The following is a 19,420-nucleotide window of genomic DNA, read 5'->3' on the forward strand; positions in this document are numbered from 1 at the left end:
ACTGGATTATCTTCTACTGTTCATTGTTTTGGTATGAAACATTTGCTTCCATTCTGTTTCTCATACCTTTAGAGGTTTTTTCTTTTCTGGAAACGTTTCCTATCTTATCTTCTTTGCTCTTGCAATTTCTTAGTGATATATTTAGCAATGGGTATTTTTCTATTCCTTCTCTTTGGACTTGGTGGACTTTTCTTTTTTTTTCCTCCCCTCCCCCCCCCCCCCCCCCACTGCCTTCAGTTTGAAGACTTGTGTCTCTTGTCAGCTCTGGAAAAGTTTTTCATGTTATTTCATTGATCATTTTCTCTTTATTCTCTTTTTCTAGAAATACTGCTGACTGGATATGGATCATTTGAACTTTTCTTTTTTTAAAACATTTTTTTCTCTTTATTTCTTTTGGGGGAAGAGTTAATTATGCAAATGTGTTTTCTAAGATTTCTATTGAAAAATGTTTTCACAGCTAAGCTCTTTCTTCCTCTGATGATTCCTTTGTCAGAACAATCTTTGAAATTGTGGATGCAAGGTCTTCTGAAATGTCCTTGAAGACACTCACGAACATTTGTTAAAGCTATTTTTTCTGTTCTGATTTATCTAGGTCCCTGTGGTAGGTTTTATTTTTTCTTTCCTTCTTTTTACACAATTTTTCCATGATGCTGATGTCTTCCTGTCTCCATTCAGCATGACTGTTAAGGAGAGAAGTAGGAGAAATGTGAATTCTGTGCATATGGGCAGTGTTTGTCAACTGTTAGGCTTTCTTTTAAGCACTTGAGTGGGGAGCTACCTTTTGTGCTGAAGGCCTGTCCCCCTAAATGTCACAACATGTAAGTTTGTGTGTGTGGTGTGAAGTCTGTACTAAAAGCCCAAGTTATCCTCAAATAACTTATACGTTTTAGCTCTTTAACATATAGAAGTATACGGAACAAGTTTTTGTCCTTTGGCTATTTGTCATCTTTGAGTATTTTGTCTATGTTTGGGGAATTCCTCACTTTATAAATCCATATTTTCCCAAATTTCCTGGCTGCCTACACACAGACTGTGAACTATTCTTTATCAATAAGAGGTGTTCATGCCAGATCTTAGATCAGAAGTGTGGGATATGGAGGAGCAGATGGCCTCAGAGGAACTCAGAGGTAGTAGGCATCGAGATTTCAGTAATAACGTGCAATGCCTTGGCGTGGTGGCAGAGCTGTCTTTTCTAGAGCAATTTACGTGTGATTTTGGGTGTGATTCTTGGCTGAATGCTTTATTAGGTTTACTGGATCTCACTGAGGCTCAGTGAGGTACCCAATAATCTTTAATAATTTTTTATTCTATTTAAACTACCCTGCTTGTTTATAAACCACTCCTCTGACAATTATAAGGAGTTAGATTTGGCTGCTGTGAATTGTTTATAAGGAGATAAAGAAGTCAGATATTACATCTACAAACCAAAGCCTTCTCTTCTTTCAGCCCCACGTCATCCTGCCCTTTACAATTCAGAACACCTCCAGAGTTTTCTAAATAAATTTGTTTCTTCATTGATGACAGCTCTTTCCCCAAATATCCTAGGTAGTCACTTCGATCATTCTACTTTTTCTTTGTCTTCCAGAAATGTGTTTAAATCTCTTTTTTGCTGCTGGTCCCCTCTCATTTTCTCTGTTCTAGTGGGTTGATAATGATTTACTTTCTGTAATTCTAAAGGCATCTCAGGAATAAGAAAATCAGTTTATTCAGTTTATCGTCTTGAATCTGAAGTCCCATGGTACTTTATTCATATTGGTATTATAAAATTTGACATGTAAAAAGGTCATAAAACAATGTTACTTATTAAAGTATATGATGATTTCTTATTTATTTTTATATTTCTAGTACCCTGTGTGGTAACATATTTTACCAAATATTTAGTTAATATTTAAATGAGTTAATTTATATAGAGATTTTAAAATTACTTTGTAGGTAAGATGCCTATTCTGACTGAACTTTGTTGACTTTATGGCACTTAAGTCTGCGAATCATAGCTCATCCCTCTTCATTTTCAAGGAATTAATTTGCAACAAGATCACACAGTTAGAGTCATTAGAAATTAAAACACTTGAAATTAAGTTTTCAAAGTGACAAATGCTTATGCCAAGATGATGAAAGTTTTTTTTTTTTATTTTTTAATTTTAGAGGTGGAGAGAGAGAGAGAGAGAGCATGCGTGTGCATGCTGGGGATAGAGGGGCAGAGGAGGAGAGAGAAAATCCCAAGCAGGCTCCACACTCAGGAGTCCAACATGGGGCTCAATTCCATGACCCTGGGGTCATGACCTGAGCTGAAATTAAGAGTGGGATGCTTAACCGACTGAGCCACCTAGGCACTCCTATATTATGTTTTGATCTTCTAAGCTTGATTTTAAAAGTTGAGCAGGGGCCCCTGGTGGCTCAGTTGGTTCAGTGACTCACTCTTGGTTTTGGCTCAGGTCATGATCCTAGGGTCGTGGGATTGGGCCCCACATCGAGCTCCATGCTGAGTGTGGAGCCTGCTTGGGATTCTCTCTCTTCCCCTCTGTTCCTGTACCCCCATGCACATACTCTCTTTCTCCCTCTAAAATAAGAACAAATAAATAAATAAAAATTAAAGAAGAATTTAAGTCTTTGACAACTACGTAATGGGAAGGAATAACATGACCAATTTCTGTCCTAAGTGAAGAAATAAAAGTAAACAGAACTAAGATAACAAGGTTAGTAGAGCTAGACCAAGCTATATTTATTTTGACACTTGAAGAAATAGTGTTTTTCATTTATATTTAAACAAAATACTTAAATGTTGTTTTTTAAGTGAAAGATGGGTGCCTCTCTAGCAGAAAGTAAAAGCAAGAATTAGTGGCAGATGGAATTCATTGAGTTTACTCATCAAGACAACAGAATTGTCAGAATTGCTTTTCTTACTCATAAACTTTTCTACAAACTAGAGACTTGGTGAGATCATTAGAGCAAGTTGTAAATAATTTCTTTTTCTTCCCACTCATTCAAACATTAATTGAGACTATTCTGCTTTATATTTAAGTAGAATTTTATACATAAAAATACACAAAGAATTTTCCATGATAGTAATAGCTGAAGAGTTAGTGATATAATATGCTTACTCTGTTGTATTATGAGTCAGTTAAGTGTACAACTTTGGCTCAGGTCATGATCTTGTGGTTCATGAATTGTAGCTCTGCATCAGGCTTTTTGCTGACAGCTCAGAGCCTGGAGCCTGCTTCAGATTCTGTCTTCTTCTCTCTCTCTGCCCCTCCCCCACTCGCACTGTCTCTATTTCTCTCTCTCTCTCAAAAATAAACATTAAAAAATTATAGAAAAAGATGAAATTTGTATTACTGACTGCACATCCAGGTATTATGGAGGGATCATTTAGATCAGACTGTGGATGAATCTTTGTATACTTTATGGAGATTTCAAATAAAACACTTAAGTGTTTTAACTGTCAACATAGAATGACTACATTCCAGGGGGAATGTTAGTCAATATTATCTCAAACTCCTCACAATTCGGTGTCTATCAATGGCTCGATTCATAGGAGCTATACTTATGGAGGATTGATGGAGGAGTGTGAACTCTGTTCATTTAGCTACATCAGGACTTAATGTGGGAGCTTTGAATAAATTTCAGAGAATTTGTTAACCCTCTGATATTATAGGCGTAATTTTGTATATATGTGTCTCTTCCTGGCAGTTGGTACCTTGCTCTCACCAACTTCTCAACAAGATGCATATTTAAAAATGGTTAAGAATCACCATTCTGAAATTTTCTCTGGAATTAAATCTGGTTCTCAAAGATGGTTTTTATTAGAATGCCTCTTTAATTTTTTTTTAATTTGAGTATAGTTGACACATAAAATTACATTAGTTTTAGATGTACAACATAGTGATTCAATAAGTTTATACATTATGCTATGTTCACCACAACTGTAACTACCATCTGTCACCATATAACATTATTACAATATCCTTAACTCTATTCCTTATGCTATGACTTTTATTCCTGTGACATATTCATTCCATAACTGGAAGCCTATATCTCCCACTCTCCTTCACCCATTTTGCCCATCCCCCCAGCTCCCCCCTGGCAAACATCAGTTCTCTGTATTTAGAGGTCTTATTCTACTTTTGGTTTGTGTATTCATTTGTTTTGTTTTTTAGATTCCACATGAGTGAAATCATATGGTATTTGTCTCTCCCAGTTTAACTTACTACACTTAGCATCCATGTTGTAACAAATGCAGGATCTCATCCTTTTTTATGGTTGTATAATATTCGTGTGTGTGTGTGTGTGTGTGTGTGTATGTGTGTGTGTGTATCACATCTTTGCTGTCCACAGAACACCTCTTTTAAAGATTGCTGTTATTTTCTTGGTATGATGCTACCAGCCTATTTTTAAGAATATATCAAGAAAGAGTCATATCATGCATTCATTCACTCACTCATTCAGTGAGTGTATAGAGAGCCCCTACTATGTGAGAGGCAGGCTTCCATGTGAGAAGGATATAATGGTGAAAGGATAGTAAAAAAAATCCCTTGGTCTAGTGGAGTTTATATTCTAGTGGGGAGAGTTAAACAATAAACAAGAAAAACAAGTCATATTCACATTAGACAGTGCGAAGTAATAATAAGAAGAAAATTCAGCAGATATGACATGCTGGGTTGAAATTGTAGATGGGCTAATCAGGAAAGGCTCCTCTGAGAAGGTGACTTGAACAAAGAGAAGAGCAGTTGTTGATGAGGTCAGAGAGGCAGTAGAGATCCAGGACCTTGTAGTTCTATGCAGGACTCGGACTTTAACGCAGAGTGAAAAGGAGAGTATGACCGTGTTTGGGGTAAGACAGGCATGATCTGACCTATGTGTTAACAAGACCACTCTGGCTGCAGCATTGAGAATAGACTGAACTGGAGAGTAAGGGCAACAGCAGGGAGACCAGTTAGGAGGCCCTTCCGACTGTCCAGGGAAGAGATAATGGTGACTTAGAATAGGGTATTGGCAATGGAGGGGCTGACAAATTATTGGATTTTGAGGTTCACATGAAACTCTGGTACTGTGAGAGTGTTCATGAGGATGTTACCTGTTTTGAAGTTACTCAGGCAAAATTTCTTTCTGTTCTTACTGTTAAGATTATTTAAACATTTCCCCTAAGCTGTTGGTTACGTTTTATTTTGAGTACTCTGAATTTGTAATTGACCAATTTGACCGTAAGAAAGCATAAGGGAAATCAGTAGCTTATCTTTAAATTTTTTTTAACTTTTTTTTAATTTTTGAGAGAGCACAAGCAGGGAAGGGGCAGAGAAAGAGAAAGAGAGAGAGAGACAGAGAGACAGAGAGACAGAGAGACAGAATCAAGCAGGCTCCAGTCTGTGAGCTGTCAGCACAGGGCCTGATGTGGGGCTTGAACCCATGAGCAGTGAGATCATGACCTGAGCTGAAGTCCGAAACTTAACCAGCTGAGCCACCCAAGTGCCCCAATAGCTCATCTTTAAAAACCGAATTCAAATTAATGGCATTTTGTGTATTATACTTATTTTGGCCACCTTACCATTAGTTTTCCCTTTACTTGATTTTTTTTTCTCACAGTTTAGAAACTTCTGTTCCTTTTTTCTGTATTATTTGTATTTTTGCAAATCTCCTTATTATTCATTTCTGGTACAGTGTCGGTCATTTAAATATATGTCTCATTGGGTCTGTGTAAGGTACCACCTTTCACACTCTCTTCAAGGTTTCATCTATGCCTTTTTCATATCTGTGATTATTTCTCTGTTATGTAAGAGTGAAACCTGACTACCAGAATTCAAACCATCAGAATAGTTTGTGTTTTGCATGGAACATTAAAGAAAATAATGCTTGTCTTATATAAGCAAAAAAAACCCTGGTCTGTTTGGTCACTTGACTCAGCAGATCAGTTGAGTTAAAAGTGAGTCAAATCTGTTGTTGGACTGAATTACTTGTCACCAGTCAGTTCATTCAAAACACTTAGTTAAATGATATGTTGTATCTATGACACATCCTGATTATAAAACTTGCTCTTGGGTTTATTTTATGAGAAAATGTTGTACCAGAAACAGGTAGCAAAAAAAAAAAAATCATATGATTAGATAATGAGGATTCCAAACACTAAACTGATTTTTAGAAATCCTGAAGACACACTGTGATGTCAGTATATAAAGAACCAAACTTCTGATGAAAAAACAAGAGGCTGAAAAACAAATTGACCAGACTACAAAATGTTTATACTCATCCATTTTCCTCCTGAGAGTTATTAAGTTGTGAACTAAACAAGTACGTTTTTCTGTTTACTCATCACATGGTACCAATTGTCAGTAATGACTTATGAGACATCTTTCTTACTTGATATTTGAAAATATCTTTGTGTAAAGCTGTGATTTCTATTTTAAAATAAAATCTCTCAGAATCATGAGCATCTCTGAAAGGGATTGTTGAGCTCATCCATCAGGAGGATTTGTAGATGAGGAACCTGAGGTCTAGAGTGTTGAAGTGCCAAGTCCTACAGCTGGTCAAAGAGTCTAGATTGACATTCAAGACTCCTGACACCTAATTAAGAACTTTTAAACTCAGATTAACTTTTGTTTAGTGAACTGAATCCCCAGTTTGAGATAACAAAAAACCCTGGAACAACAAAAGCCTTTATGGTTTCATTACAAATTGAATCCCAATATACTAAAATTATGCTACCATTCATGATATACTGGTAAGAATAATCTCATTCATGATGTATTTAAAAATGAGGAGACTTCATGGGAAAGCTTATCTCTTGAAGTCACCCTATCATTTGGATATATTAAGCCTCAGCCTTTCCTTGAGTTACTCTAATAACTCTCCAATGTGAATATTGCTTTATCTGCAAATAAATGGTGGGAGTTTCCAAAAACATACTGGAAAATTTCCTCCTCTTTTTTTGGAAACAAATGTACAGTGATTACCTATGCTATAACTGTTTGACTTTGTAGTATCATAGTAAAGATAAAGGCTTTAGAAAATAAGAGAAATTTAAGAACTGAGCTATAAAAAAACCTGCTATTAATGGTAGTACATATTTAATTAACATTATGAACACTTTTGTTCAATTAAAAATATAGTCTTATCCTTTGATGCCTGTCCTCATTTGTCATGGCATAAAAGAACATTGAAAAATGTTTGATTATGCTGTATATGAATATGTAGCTTATATTTTAACTGTGTAAGATAGGTACACAGGAGTAAACCTTTAATGTGTAGCTATACTTTAATGCGAGACACTTCTCTGATATTGATGCAGAGTATTATAGAGGATCAAATTTAAAGACTCGTTCATAATCCTTTTCCTTTTATATTTTCCCAGACAGCTTATATAGATGTCAGGTGTTTTTGTGCATGTGTGTGTGTATGTATTTGTTTTCGATGTACTGTTTTTCAGGTCTACTCTCTGAAGTAAGATGATTTGTCAAAAATTCTGTGTGGCTTTGTTACATTGGGGTAAGTTATCTGCTTTTTAAATGTCCGTATATAAGAGATTTTGCTGTTGGAGATGTTGTTTCTTTTATTGGCTAGCAGAATTTCCTGTCCACAGTTCGGAATTCTCATGCTTATGATTAAAAATACAAACCAAACAAAAGCATAAGTGTGAAAATAAAAACACTTCCCAATCTCCTGGGAATAACCTGATGTGTAGCTTTCCAGAACCATAACACATACAAACACACACAATCCATATCTATGGTTACAAAAATAGAATTGGTCTATACATATTGTTTTTTGTTTTTTTCTACTTAATAGTTTTTCAATTTATTATGATAACATTTTTTTACTGAGTATTTACTGATATGCTTATTCATTTAATGGTTGCACAACAATGATCTGTATGAATATACTTTATTAATTTATTTCACCAATTCCCCATTGATAGACATTTCTCTTACTGTAGCAAATAATGCTGCATTGAAATCCATATATCTGTATCTATATCTTTGTATATTTGGAAGAATATTCCTGCTGATTAGTTGTTAAGGAGGAATTCTCTATTACATAGTATGCACATTTTAAAACTTGATGAATACTGTGAAATCTCCACAAAGCTTTGTAGCATTTGTGGTACCACCACAGATATATGAACGCCAGCCCATTGCATTTCTGTCAAAGATGTATACTATCATTCTTTTGTCTTTTTGCTCTGTCATATAAGCAAAACATAGCATCCCATTTCAGTTTTATTTATTTGGCTGTTTGTGAGGTTGAGCACTGTTTATGGACCATTTATATTTCTTATGTGATTTTCTAAATCATACACTTTGGCCATTTTGTGGTTGGATTCTGTCTTAGTGATTTTTAGGATTTTCTAAAATGTAATTGATATTTAGTACTGTATTAGTCAGGGTTTTCCAGAGAAACAGAACCGGTAGGATTTATATATAGAGAGAAAGAGATTTATTATAAGAATTGACTCACAAGATTGTGGAGGTTGAGAAGTCCCGTGACCTGTAGTTGCCAGGGTGGAAACCCAGGAGAACTGATGATACAAGTTCCAGTCTGGACACTGGAAGGCTTCAGATGCAAGAAGAGCTGATGTTTCAGTTTGGGTCCAAAGGAAGGAAAAGACTGATGTCAGTCAGGCAGTAGGAGTTCCCTCTAACTCAGCCTTTTTGCTCTATTCAGGTCTCCAATCGATCATGAGGCCTGTCTACCTTACGGAGGGCAATCTGCTTTACTCATTTTACTGATTCAGTTGTTAAGTTCATCCAGACATCCTCACAGATACACCCAGAATAATGTTTGACCAAATGACTGAGCACCCCATGAACCTAGACAAGTTGACACATAACCTTAATCATCAGAAGCCTGTAACTATTTATTAATATTATGCAAATTTTTATTCCTGCCCATTGTTTGCTTTTTAACTTTGTTTTTTTTATGGTACAGAAATTTATGTATGCATACTAACACCCTTATGCATGTGTAGAAAAAAGATACAGTGACACTTAAATGTTTTAATTTTAATTTAGTAAATGTAGTGTTATTAAATTATGAATGTCTATATATCAGGTGATAGTCAAAACTTTAGTTCTCTATCAAGGAGCTGTTTAACTTGGTGATAATATTTAAAATATATGACTATGACAAAATAATGGATTTATTCTCATATGGAAGGAACATGCCATTTTAAATGTTATTTCACATTAGAACTCCAGTAGACAATGACAAGTATAATGTTATAAAGGGATATTACCAAGGGATGGTGTATACCTTTAAAATTTCCATCCTGAATACCACCAGAAGAATGCTTTCAGAGTTTAAATGTATACTAGTCTCCCTCCTATCCATTGCAGGAATATCCTCAAGAGAAAGCTTATAGATTTTTTAAAATGTCTTGATTTTAACTAATAGTATGCTTCTTTTTGAAATTAGTCACTCATATTGCCAATGAATTTTGAGCATACTATTCTCACTTGTTTCTGACCACACCCTAGAGATATTCTGACTTAAAAAAAAACCCCAAATCATCTAATTTAGGTTATGTTCCATTTTTAAAATTAAAGTCAGGCTATTTAAAAAAAAAACATTTTATCTGGCAACCATATTGGGAGCTCCTCAAGCTGTCCAGCTATGTGTCAGTGAGTTCTGAGCATCTCCTTGGCTAATCCAAACTGAAGGCACTCTTATGAGCTTCTCTACTAGTTTTCCTTGTTGTGCATACTGTTCTTTCTCATTGTCTCCATCTGTATATTTACAGCAAATACCCAGGATAACCCCACTGGTGACAGATTTCAAAACAAAACAAAACAAAACAACTATGCCACAAGGGACTATCTAAAAGTAGCAACATACTCATTCTCTCTTATATTCTCTAGCTTTTATTAGGTTCCACTCAACGTGTTTCACATTGGCTTTCCAAAAGGTTTGTTTGATGAAGTCTTGTGAATCAGAAGAGTTCTTGGGACGTTGTTACCATGATAACATATGCCTTCAGAAATAAATTCTGGTTTCTGTTGTTTAGGGTTCATCTGGAGGGAAAGAAATATTATTTGCAAAACAAGCATGCAAAAATAGAACCATCTTTTAATTAAGCTGATTCAACAGTCATTATGTCTATGACATTCATTATTACATTTTAAATTTCAAAGACTTCTTTGAGGATTTTAGGCTCATTTCAGTTCAGCCAACTGAATCTTCCATATGCAGCTAGAAAATAATGCTTTTAATTAATACCAACAAATATTCATGGTTTTGTAAAACCAAAGAAATAACCTATTTTATTTTTTATTAACATGTTCTGATTTCAGAAACATATATTAGAAAGATTGAAGTCCAAAGGAACACAATTGTAATGAGGGGGTCACAGTCATATTTGGCTTAATTTAGGCATCTGATATATTCTTATTTTATCTTTTTTTTTGCATCTGATACATTTAAATTTTTTTTTATTTTGAGAGAGAGAGAGAGAGTGAGTGTATGAGTGTGGAGGAGGAGCAGAGGAAGAGAGAGAGAGAGAGAGAGAGAGAGAGAGAGAGAGAGAGAGAGAGAGAGAATGAGAATCTTGAGCAGTGGGGCTGGATCTCATGAGATTGTGACCTGAGCTGAAATCAAGAGTTGGATGGTTAACTGAGGAGCCACCCAGGTGCCCCTACATCTGATACATTTTTATGTTAATTTATTTTTATGGAAAAGTTTAGAAACCAAACTTTAACAGTTGTTACCTACATATTGCTTAAATATTTTTACATGTTTTACTTTTATAGTTTAAAACATCGTTTTTGTGAATTGGTTTTTTAAAAATTGCTATTGTCTTACATTTTTACATTTACCCTAATTCTTCAAAATTCTCATTCCATTCAAATCCATGCTAAATTCTCAGAATTCTCATTCTGCATTAGTTTGTATATGAGGCAACACAGCTGTTGTATTATTTGAGTAGCTTGTAAAAGAAAGAATTATTGAGAATTTATTATTATATTTTCAGACAATTCCTAAAAAATAAGTACCACTTTTGAGAGTTTTTGAGTATGGGATTATATGATTATTCTTAATTTTTTTTATGTCTAAAAAGGTGAGAATTGTCTTTAATCAGCAATGGAATTTTCCTGTCTTTGTACATTGATTCTTGGAGAGTGCATTAAGGACATGCCTTCGATGATGTCATATATTTGAGGATCATGGGCAGAAGAGATCATCCAGCTGTCCTGATGTTGAAAGCAAACTCTTTGAAAAGCACTCATAGTGCTAACATTTTGGTATTATTCTCTTTAAGAAATATTAAAACGGGTGCCTAGGTGGTTCAGTCCATTAAATGTCTGATTTCAGCTCAGGTCATGATCTTGTGATTCGCGAGTTCAAGCCCTGTGTCGGGCTCTGTGCTGACAGCTCAGAGCCTGGAGCTTGCTTCAGATTCTGTGTCTCCCTCTCTCTGTCCCTCCCCCGTTCATGCTCTCTGTCTCTCTCAAAAATGGATGGATACACATTAAAAAAAATTAAAAAATATTAAAACAGAACTTTAATACTTGTTTATATAATTGCATATTCAGATATTTCTCTCTTATACTGGAAGTTCATTAGAATATTTTTTTAGAAAAGGTAATTGAAATATTGAGCTATAGTTTTTTAATTAAAATATAAATATAGAATGCTAGATTCATGAGGAAAATGAAGCATGAATTTCCAAAAAGAGGTGCTAAGAGTGAAGTTATCTCTATGAACTAATGTATAATACATTGTGTAATGGAAACCCAGAGCTGTGCATTAGGCATGGATTGGGCACTAAGTTAAATACTACTGAGCACTACATGGTTTAATCCTAGATACTTCCTATTTATGTCTTAGTCAAAGTGATTAATTATTTTTCTATGTGTCTTTTTTAATACCCTGACAGAATTTATTTATTTGATAACTGCATTTAACTTGGCATACCCAATTACTCCCTGGAGATTTAAGTTGTCGTGCATGCCACCAAATACAACCTATGACTTTCTCTTGCCTACTGGAATCTCAAAGAACACTTCAAATGTGAATGAACATTATGAGACAGTTGTTGAAGCTAAATTTAATTCAAGTAGTACCTACTTTTCTAATTTATCTTCCAAAACAACTTTTCACTGTTGCCTTTGGAGCGAGGAAGATAAAAACTGTTCTGTACATGCAGATGACATGGAAGGGAAGGCATTTGTTGCAACAGTGAATTCTTTAGTTTTCCAACAAATAGGTAAGTATTTTAATGTTGTGAGCATTAGATGTTATTTTAACTGTTTTAAACAAAATGTTTTCGTTTTCTGAAACTTGTATAAAATAGATGTCTTATGGATGGGATTCTTAACACATATCATCATTTTATATTAGTAATAAAATTATGATTCGTTATGTGACCAAACTAATGAGCCCCAAATTATTTCATATGTTATAAAAATAAAAGAAAAATGTAATGAGGGAACTCTTACCTATAACCTGTAAGTCAGTTTTTTGTAATCTTCTAAGTTTGCCTTATTTTATTATTATTATTTTTTATTTTAGAGAGAGAGCATGTGTAGAGGAAAGGGGTAGAGAGAGAAAGAGGGAGAGAGAATCTTAAGCAGGCTCCATACTCAGCCCAGGGTCCAATGTGGGTGCAATCCCATGACCCTGGGATCATGACCTAAGCCAAAACCAAGAGTTGGATGCTCAACTGACCAAGCCACCCAGGCACCACTAAATTTGCTTTAAAATAGAAAAATCACCCCTTATTTTGTTAAATATATTAAATATTCAAAACATTCAACTGTTGAATTAGTTAAAAAATTTTTTAAGATTAAAAAAAGTTTTTAAAGTAATCTTTACACCCAACATGGGGCTTGAACTCACAACCCCGAGATCAAGTGTTGCATGTGCTACAGGCTTAGCTAGCCAGGCACATCAGAAGTAGTTAAATTTTAAAGCATTTATGAATAATATTTGTTCAAGGAAAGAATCTCTCTGCAGCCAATCCATGTTTTAAATCAAGGGGGTTTTGTTGTTCAAGTATAATGTACACTGAATGTAGTTAGCATAATTAATAATTCTACATCTGGAAATCTAAACAACAAAATTATTTCCAAGCCTTCTGGAAAAGCTAACAGAACAGCATCCATTGACTCAGTAATACAAAGAGACCTACAGTATGAAAGTAAAGGCAAGCATAAATATAGCACTTCTGTTAAGGGTTAATCAGAATTTCTCAACCTCAACCTTATTAACATTTTGGGCCTGACAATTCTTGGGTATGGGGGGGGGGGCTGTTCTGTGCATTGTAGGATGTTTAGCAACATCCCTGGCTTCTACCTAGATACAAGTAGCGCCTTGCCCAGTTGTGACAATCAAAACATGTCTCCAAACATTGCCAGATGCCCCTGAGGGCCAAATTGCCACTGGTTGAGCATCACTGATTAGATCGAAGAAACACTCTGGTTTATTGAAATCAGCTTAAGAACAAAGTATAAATATGCAATAAAATCAGAGTTTTAAAACAAGTTAGTAGTAATAACTCCCAGTGTCTCCAATGGAGTCCATAACCATTGATTAATAAAATTCACTTAATTTTTTATTAATATCAAACATTTTTTTAATGTTCATTTATTTTTGAGGGAGAGAGAGACAGAATGTGAGTGGGGGAGGGGAAGAGAGGGGGAGACACAGAATCCGAAGCAGGCTCCAGACTCTGAGCTGTCAGCACAGAGCCCAATGCAGGGCTCAAACCCACAAGCCGTGAGATCATGACCTGAGCCAACGTCAGATGCTTAATTGGCTGAACCAGCCAGGCGCCACATAACATTCACTTAATTTTAATTGAAGCATTTTTTTTTTAATTTGTAGGGGAACTTAACTAGCCATTCCAGCAATTCAATGGATATACCAAGCATGAACTTATTAAGGCAGGGTCTTTGTGATGAGCTTTGAAATGATCAAAAAAATGTTAGTACTTTCTTCACTTTTGAAGAGAAATGATTATGATGTTATAGATTTTTTTAAATTTTTATTTATTTTTGAGAGAGAGAGAGGGAGCACGTGCAGGTGTGTGTTGAAGCAAGGGAGGGAGGGGTAGAGAGAGAGAGGGAGGGAGAGAGAATCCCAAGTAGGCTTCTCGCTGTCAACAAGGGCCTCTAGCCCACAAGCCGTGAGATTGTGACCTGAGCCAAACAGATTGAGCCACCCAGGTGTCTCTATGATGCCGTAGATTTCAGTTTTACACATAAATAAATCTTGCATAACTAGTCACTTCTCACTTTAAATTTTTGTAACTGAAATCGGTAGGTTAAGTGGTGGTTACCAAGGATTTCAGCTGATTATTCTGCCACGCATGCTGTTTACTTCATAATGGTTCAACACTGTTGTAAAATCCCTACCAGCTAGAAATCCTTCAAGTTTGGGGAATACGTTAGTGTTGTCTTAAGTGAGCCATTATTTATGATTGTTGCTATTCTTGCTTTTTAAATTACAACCCGCCAATAATTTATTGCCAGGTGAGTTTTTCAGTGCACAGTGAAAGTATGCCTGCATCAGTTATATCTGGGGCCTGTAATTTACAATAACAAGAATTTAAGACATGAATCACTGTTCACATGTGAATCACTTTGCTTTTATTGCTAAAGCAGACACATAAATACTGCTCCACATGTGCTCGTATCTTGATATTGAATATTTTCTTTTCTCTTAGAAAGCAAGCATGAACTGAACTAGGTGACTTTTGAGGTCTTTTGTCCTACTTAAGTAGTTCAAGATTAAAAAAATAAGAAGAGTTTGAGAAGCAGTAATTGAATTTAGGTCTCTTACTTTACCAGAAAGGAAACTGAAGGCCTAAGGGACTAGATCACTTGGGCAGATACATACCACTGGTTAGAGCCGGTTCTTTTTCTCTCAGAATAGGCAGTGGAAGTTGTATCAGAACACTGGTAAATTTAATTTAGTTCTTCTCTTTCACTGATTTGTTCAGAATGTTTTTCAGATTTAATGTAGTTTATTTTTAATTCAGGTGCAAACTGGAACATACAGTGCTGGATGAAAGAGGACTTGGAATTATTCATCTGCTATATGGAGTCACTATTTAAGAATCCTTTCAAGGCTTATGACCTTAAGGTCCATCTTTTATATGTTCTGTAAGTGCCAAATAAATTAATTTGGAAATTTCTAGGACATAATTTCTTTTAAATGCAAGAGCTTCCATACACAGAAGTGGATTATGAAAACTCTCCTATCCCTACATTTCCTTTTGTATCTATGGGAATATATTCTGAAAGAAGTATGAACTCAATTCAGGGGTCTTAGATATTTGAGTGGAGGGGAAAAACTTGTTACACGTTTCTTTTTCAGGTAGATTTTTTCCTTCATATTTGATCATTTTATTCGCTTAAAAATAGAAGTGCTCAATATTTATTTGTGCTAGCTAGAGAGCCAAGATGGTGGTTTGAGATAGCCATACACTTAGAATTCTAGCTAACACATCATTCAAGTGTTCTAATAATTCCAGTGTTAATACATATGATTCCTCTGTAAATTTTAGCTCTTTAAATTTTTTTTCTAATTTGTCCTTTTGTGGGATGCTCAAGGAGAAAGAGACTCATTTCCTTCAGTTCTGCAGTTATTGGGATCATACCACTGAGGGGCGACATGCTAGAAACTGTCCATATAAACATGAGTCAAATAGAATAGTAGTTACCAGGGACTAGGGGTAGGGGCAATGGGAGGTCCTCTTTAAATAAGTATAGAGTTTCAGTTGAGGAAGATGAGAAAAGTTCTGGAATTGGATTTATATTACCCAACAGTGTAAATGTACTGCTGTCACTGAACTGTATACTCAAAATGATAAATTTTATGTATATTTTACCCCAATAAAAATAATTTGAAAAGAAAGAAACTTAAAGATGCTGAGAAAAAAAGATAGTAATGATTTCTGCCTTTGAGGCATCACAGGCTGGTGGTTGGGGCAGATAGGTATAGGGCTTCAGTTTTAGTGGTTACTGTTGTCTGTTTGGGAGGCACATGAAGCCATGGGAACACAAGATTGTTGTGGAAGCCTTAGGTGGGGATAACTTGTGCAGCTGAATTCTAATTCTAGATGACTGTAGAAGGCCCTGCTAGCCTTTGCTTCTTTGTGCAATTCACATTAAGGCGAGGATCCTGAAGGGGACTATCTGATTGGTGAAAAGGTGCCCTAGCTGCCAGTGTTTCAGCGGCACAAAATTCTGGACAGCCAAGAAACCTAGAAAAATGTGCAAAATAGAAATGACTGAGCTATAAACCTCTAGAGTCCCCCAAAGTAGTGGAGATTGTAAAGTGGGAAGGACAGAGGAATAATGGGTAATGCACAGCCAAGGGTGGGCATTTAAAGGACAGGAGAGAGTGAGCTTGCTTCTAGATAATGACCCAGCAGGGAGGGAAAGTTTGAAGATATAGTAGAAGGGGGACTATTGAAGATCTATAACAGAGTGTGAATATTTAAATAAACAAGTTCCAGGAAAAAAGCACAGGTGAAAGGTTGGTCTTAAAATGAAGGAAGCTCACCTCAACCTTGAGTACTGAGGAAAGAAAGGAAGCACTGTGGTAGATAAAGATATATTTGAAGTTTGGAACAGAAAATTTCCTGTTTTATTGAGCAAAATAGGTTTTAGCTCACAGAAAAGAATTACTTTGCAATGTAGCACATTCCTACGATGACCTAAATATTTTGGATGGTGACCAAAAACTCACTGGGTGCCCATTCAAGAGAATTTCAGATATTGTCAGCAAGCTAGGGCAGCATGCTTGGTTTAAGAGCTCTGTGACCATGTGCAAGTATTTACATTTTGTTATTATCAAAATCTTACTATTATGTATAGACTATAGTTAAGTCTTGAGGTCTGCATTTTTAGAAAAAAATATACATGAATATATTGGAACATTACAAAATTGCATAGTAACTTAGCTACAGTTGAGAATTTTCACTTCACTTCAGTCAGCCAGGTAACCATTGGTCTGTTCATTACATGATGGTTTTTCTGGGTCAGACTCAGAAAATGAGAAAATTATGATAAATTAACTAGATTTTTCAACTTACATGATGAATTTAGCAGATTCTTTTGACCTGCTTTTATTTTGAACTCAATTTTCTAAAAATATCAGTACAGGAAAACTTGTCATAATTGCATGCAGTTGGAGGAACATTGTGGGTTTTTTTCTTACTCCTTTTTGCCATATTAATTGTTTTCTCCTTTGTATGATTGGGTTAATATATCCACTTTACCAATTGTCAATGCTGTTTCTGCCTTAAATTCTGTGTTGTCTGCATCTCTGGGCACTGTATCTCTAAATAATTTAATTTTTTTTTCAACGTTTATTTATTTTTGGGACAGAGAGAGACAGAGCATGAACGGGGGAGGGGCAGAGAGAGAGGGAGACACAGAATCGGAAACAGGCTCCAGGCTCCGAGCCATCAGCCCAAAGCCTGACGCGGGGCTCGAACTCACAGACCGCGAGATCGTGACCTGGCTGAAGTCGGACGCCTAACCGACTGCGCCACCCAGGCGCCCCCTCTCTAAATAATTTAAATAAGACTCCTCAAATCATGAGGAAGAGATGGTCAGTTTAATGAATAAGACTTCCGTGGAAGAGAAAACCCATAAAGGTGGTTACTGTAAGAAGAGTTTTTAATCAAAATGCCCTTCTGCAGACTTTAGAGTTCATGAGAGAAATCTTTCAAATGCTTCCATGTGTAAATAAGAATGGTTTTTAAAAGGAACCAAAACCTAACATTTATAAGGGATTTAAAGCCCTATAAATATGTCCCTTAAGGGAAAGCATTGTTTGAGCTCAGATATTAATGTTTGTCAAAGAATCCAAAGGAGAGATACCATAGAAATAGGCTACTTCTTTCGACGCTTTACCTTTGACCTGGGAGAGAAATCCTACTGTGTGCACCAGCCACTGAGTTCAGTGTGAGGAACCATGTTGAACAACTCAGACACAGCTCTCACCCTTCTGGAGCTAACAGTAAAGACAGAGAACATAATAATTTGAAAGTGCTGTGATGTAATAAACATAAGGACTTGTGAAAACATATACAGGTACTAGAAGTTATCTGCCTGGGTTACAAGGGGGCAGAGAATGAACCAGGTAGAATGAAGAGCATTTGCAAAGTCCCACAGTCACATCTGGACATTGTGGACAAGAAAAGTTAAGTGTGGTTGGGTTGTAAAGCTGGGGGATGGTGAGAAATTGAACTGGAAGAATAAGTAAGGGTCATCCAAGGTGTTTAGACTTTTGTAACTGCTAATACCTAGTTTACCTTGTCTCTTTACTGTTACCCTGTCACCATTCTTGGTGATTTCCACTTCTATATGGATGATCATCAATTTCTTAAAGGCTTTTCTTTCACTATTCTTGTTTTTTCACCTGACCTGGTTCACCCATTCTCGTGGACCTACTGTAGACCTTGTCATTACTGGTAAGCATGCTCTGTCTATAAGTTCAGTTTCAAGGATCCCACTCTTTGACCATCCCCCCTCCTCCTCACCTTAGGCTTATTCCCTCTATTACCTCAACCTCAGGAATAATTAATTCTCCATGTTTCTTGGCTCTGTCCTCTGAGGTTGTTTTTCATGAAAGGCTGCATATCTCTGCAGCCAGGGAGTTTTCTCATATGCTTCCTGTCAGCACAAGTTTGGACGTCCAATGGGTCCATTTCATTTTGTATCCTTTCAGTCTAAGCTAGCAGTGTGTCTGCTACTGTGTTCTCTCACAAGACCATACAGCCTTCTGTGGCTCTCACTGGGGTTCACCCCATTAGACAAAAGCCCACAGATCTCTAAGCCCTGGTCTTTGCTTAGAAGCCATTTCCTAGTGTTAACATCTTTACCCTCTGGAGAGGCCAGGCATCTCATAGCTCTCAAGTCTTGGTTTCTTTTGTTTAACCACCCTTTACTCAATGTGTACCTCTCCTCTTGTGGCAAGAGGAAACCAAGAGGCACCTTCAACACCTGCTTGGAAATTTCCTGCAGCAGATCACCCAGTTCAGTAGGTAGACTGTGCTTCCCATGTAACTGTGGATGTGTGACTTAGCTGTCTGTCTTTACATTACATTCTCTTTCCTCCAGTTTCCAGTCTGCTACACACTTCCTCTTGTGCCCTCACTGGAACTGTCATCAAACTCCACATTTCCACTCACAGTCTATTCAAGACAATTTAGGCTTTCTTTATCACACATCTCCAAATTTTTCTAACCCCTGTGCATCACCTGGTTCTAAAGCCACTCCCACATTTTTAAAAAAGTTTAGTATGTATTCTGAGAGAGAGAGAGAGAGAGAGAGAGAGAGAGAGAGAGAGAGAAGCATGAGTGGGGTGGGGCAGAGAGAGAGGGAGAGAATCCCAAGCAGGTTCTGCCCTGTCAGTGCAGAGCCCAACATAGGACTTGAACTCATGACTATGAGATCATGACCTGAGTGAAAATCAAAAG

The 19,420-nt window shown here is 36.3% G+C and overlaps 1 protein-coding gene across 2 annotated transcripts in view; it reads left to right on the plus strand.

Annotated features, from left to right (window-relative positions):
• The window catches only part of LEPR (leptin receptor), an 87,440-nt gene that overhangs the window by 9,446 nt on the left and 58,574 nt on the right, over positions 1–19,420 (plus strand). For both annotated transcript variants that reach the window (XM_043575195.1, XM_043575196.1), the window contains exons 3-5: positions 7,418–7,476; positions 11,861–12,190; positions 14,966–15,089. In XM_043575195.1, coding sequence (XP_043431130.1) covers positions 7,437–7,476; positions 11,861–12,190; positions 14,966–15,089 — 494 coding nt within the window. In that variant the 5' untranslated portion in view covers positions 7,418–7,436. The remainder of the gene's footprint in view (positions 1–7,417; positions 7,477–11,860; positions 12,191–14,965; positions 15,090–19,420) is intronic.

The sequence above is a fragment of the Prionailurus bengalensis genome, chromosome C1 (genome assembly GCF_016509475.1).
Source record: "Prionailurus bengalensis isolate Pbe53 chromosome C1, Fcat_Pben_1.1_paternal_pri, whole genome shotgun sequence".
Taxonomy (NCBI): Eukaryota; Metazoa; Chordata; class Mammalia; order Carnivora; family Felidae; genus Prionailurus; species Prionailurus bengalensis.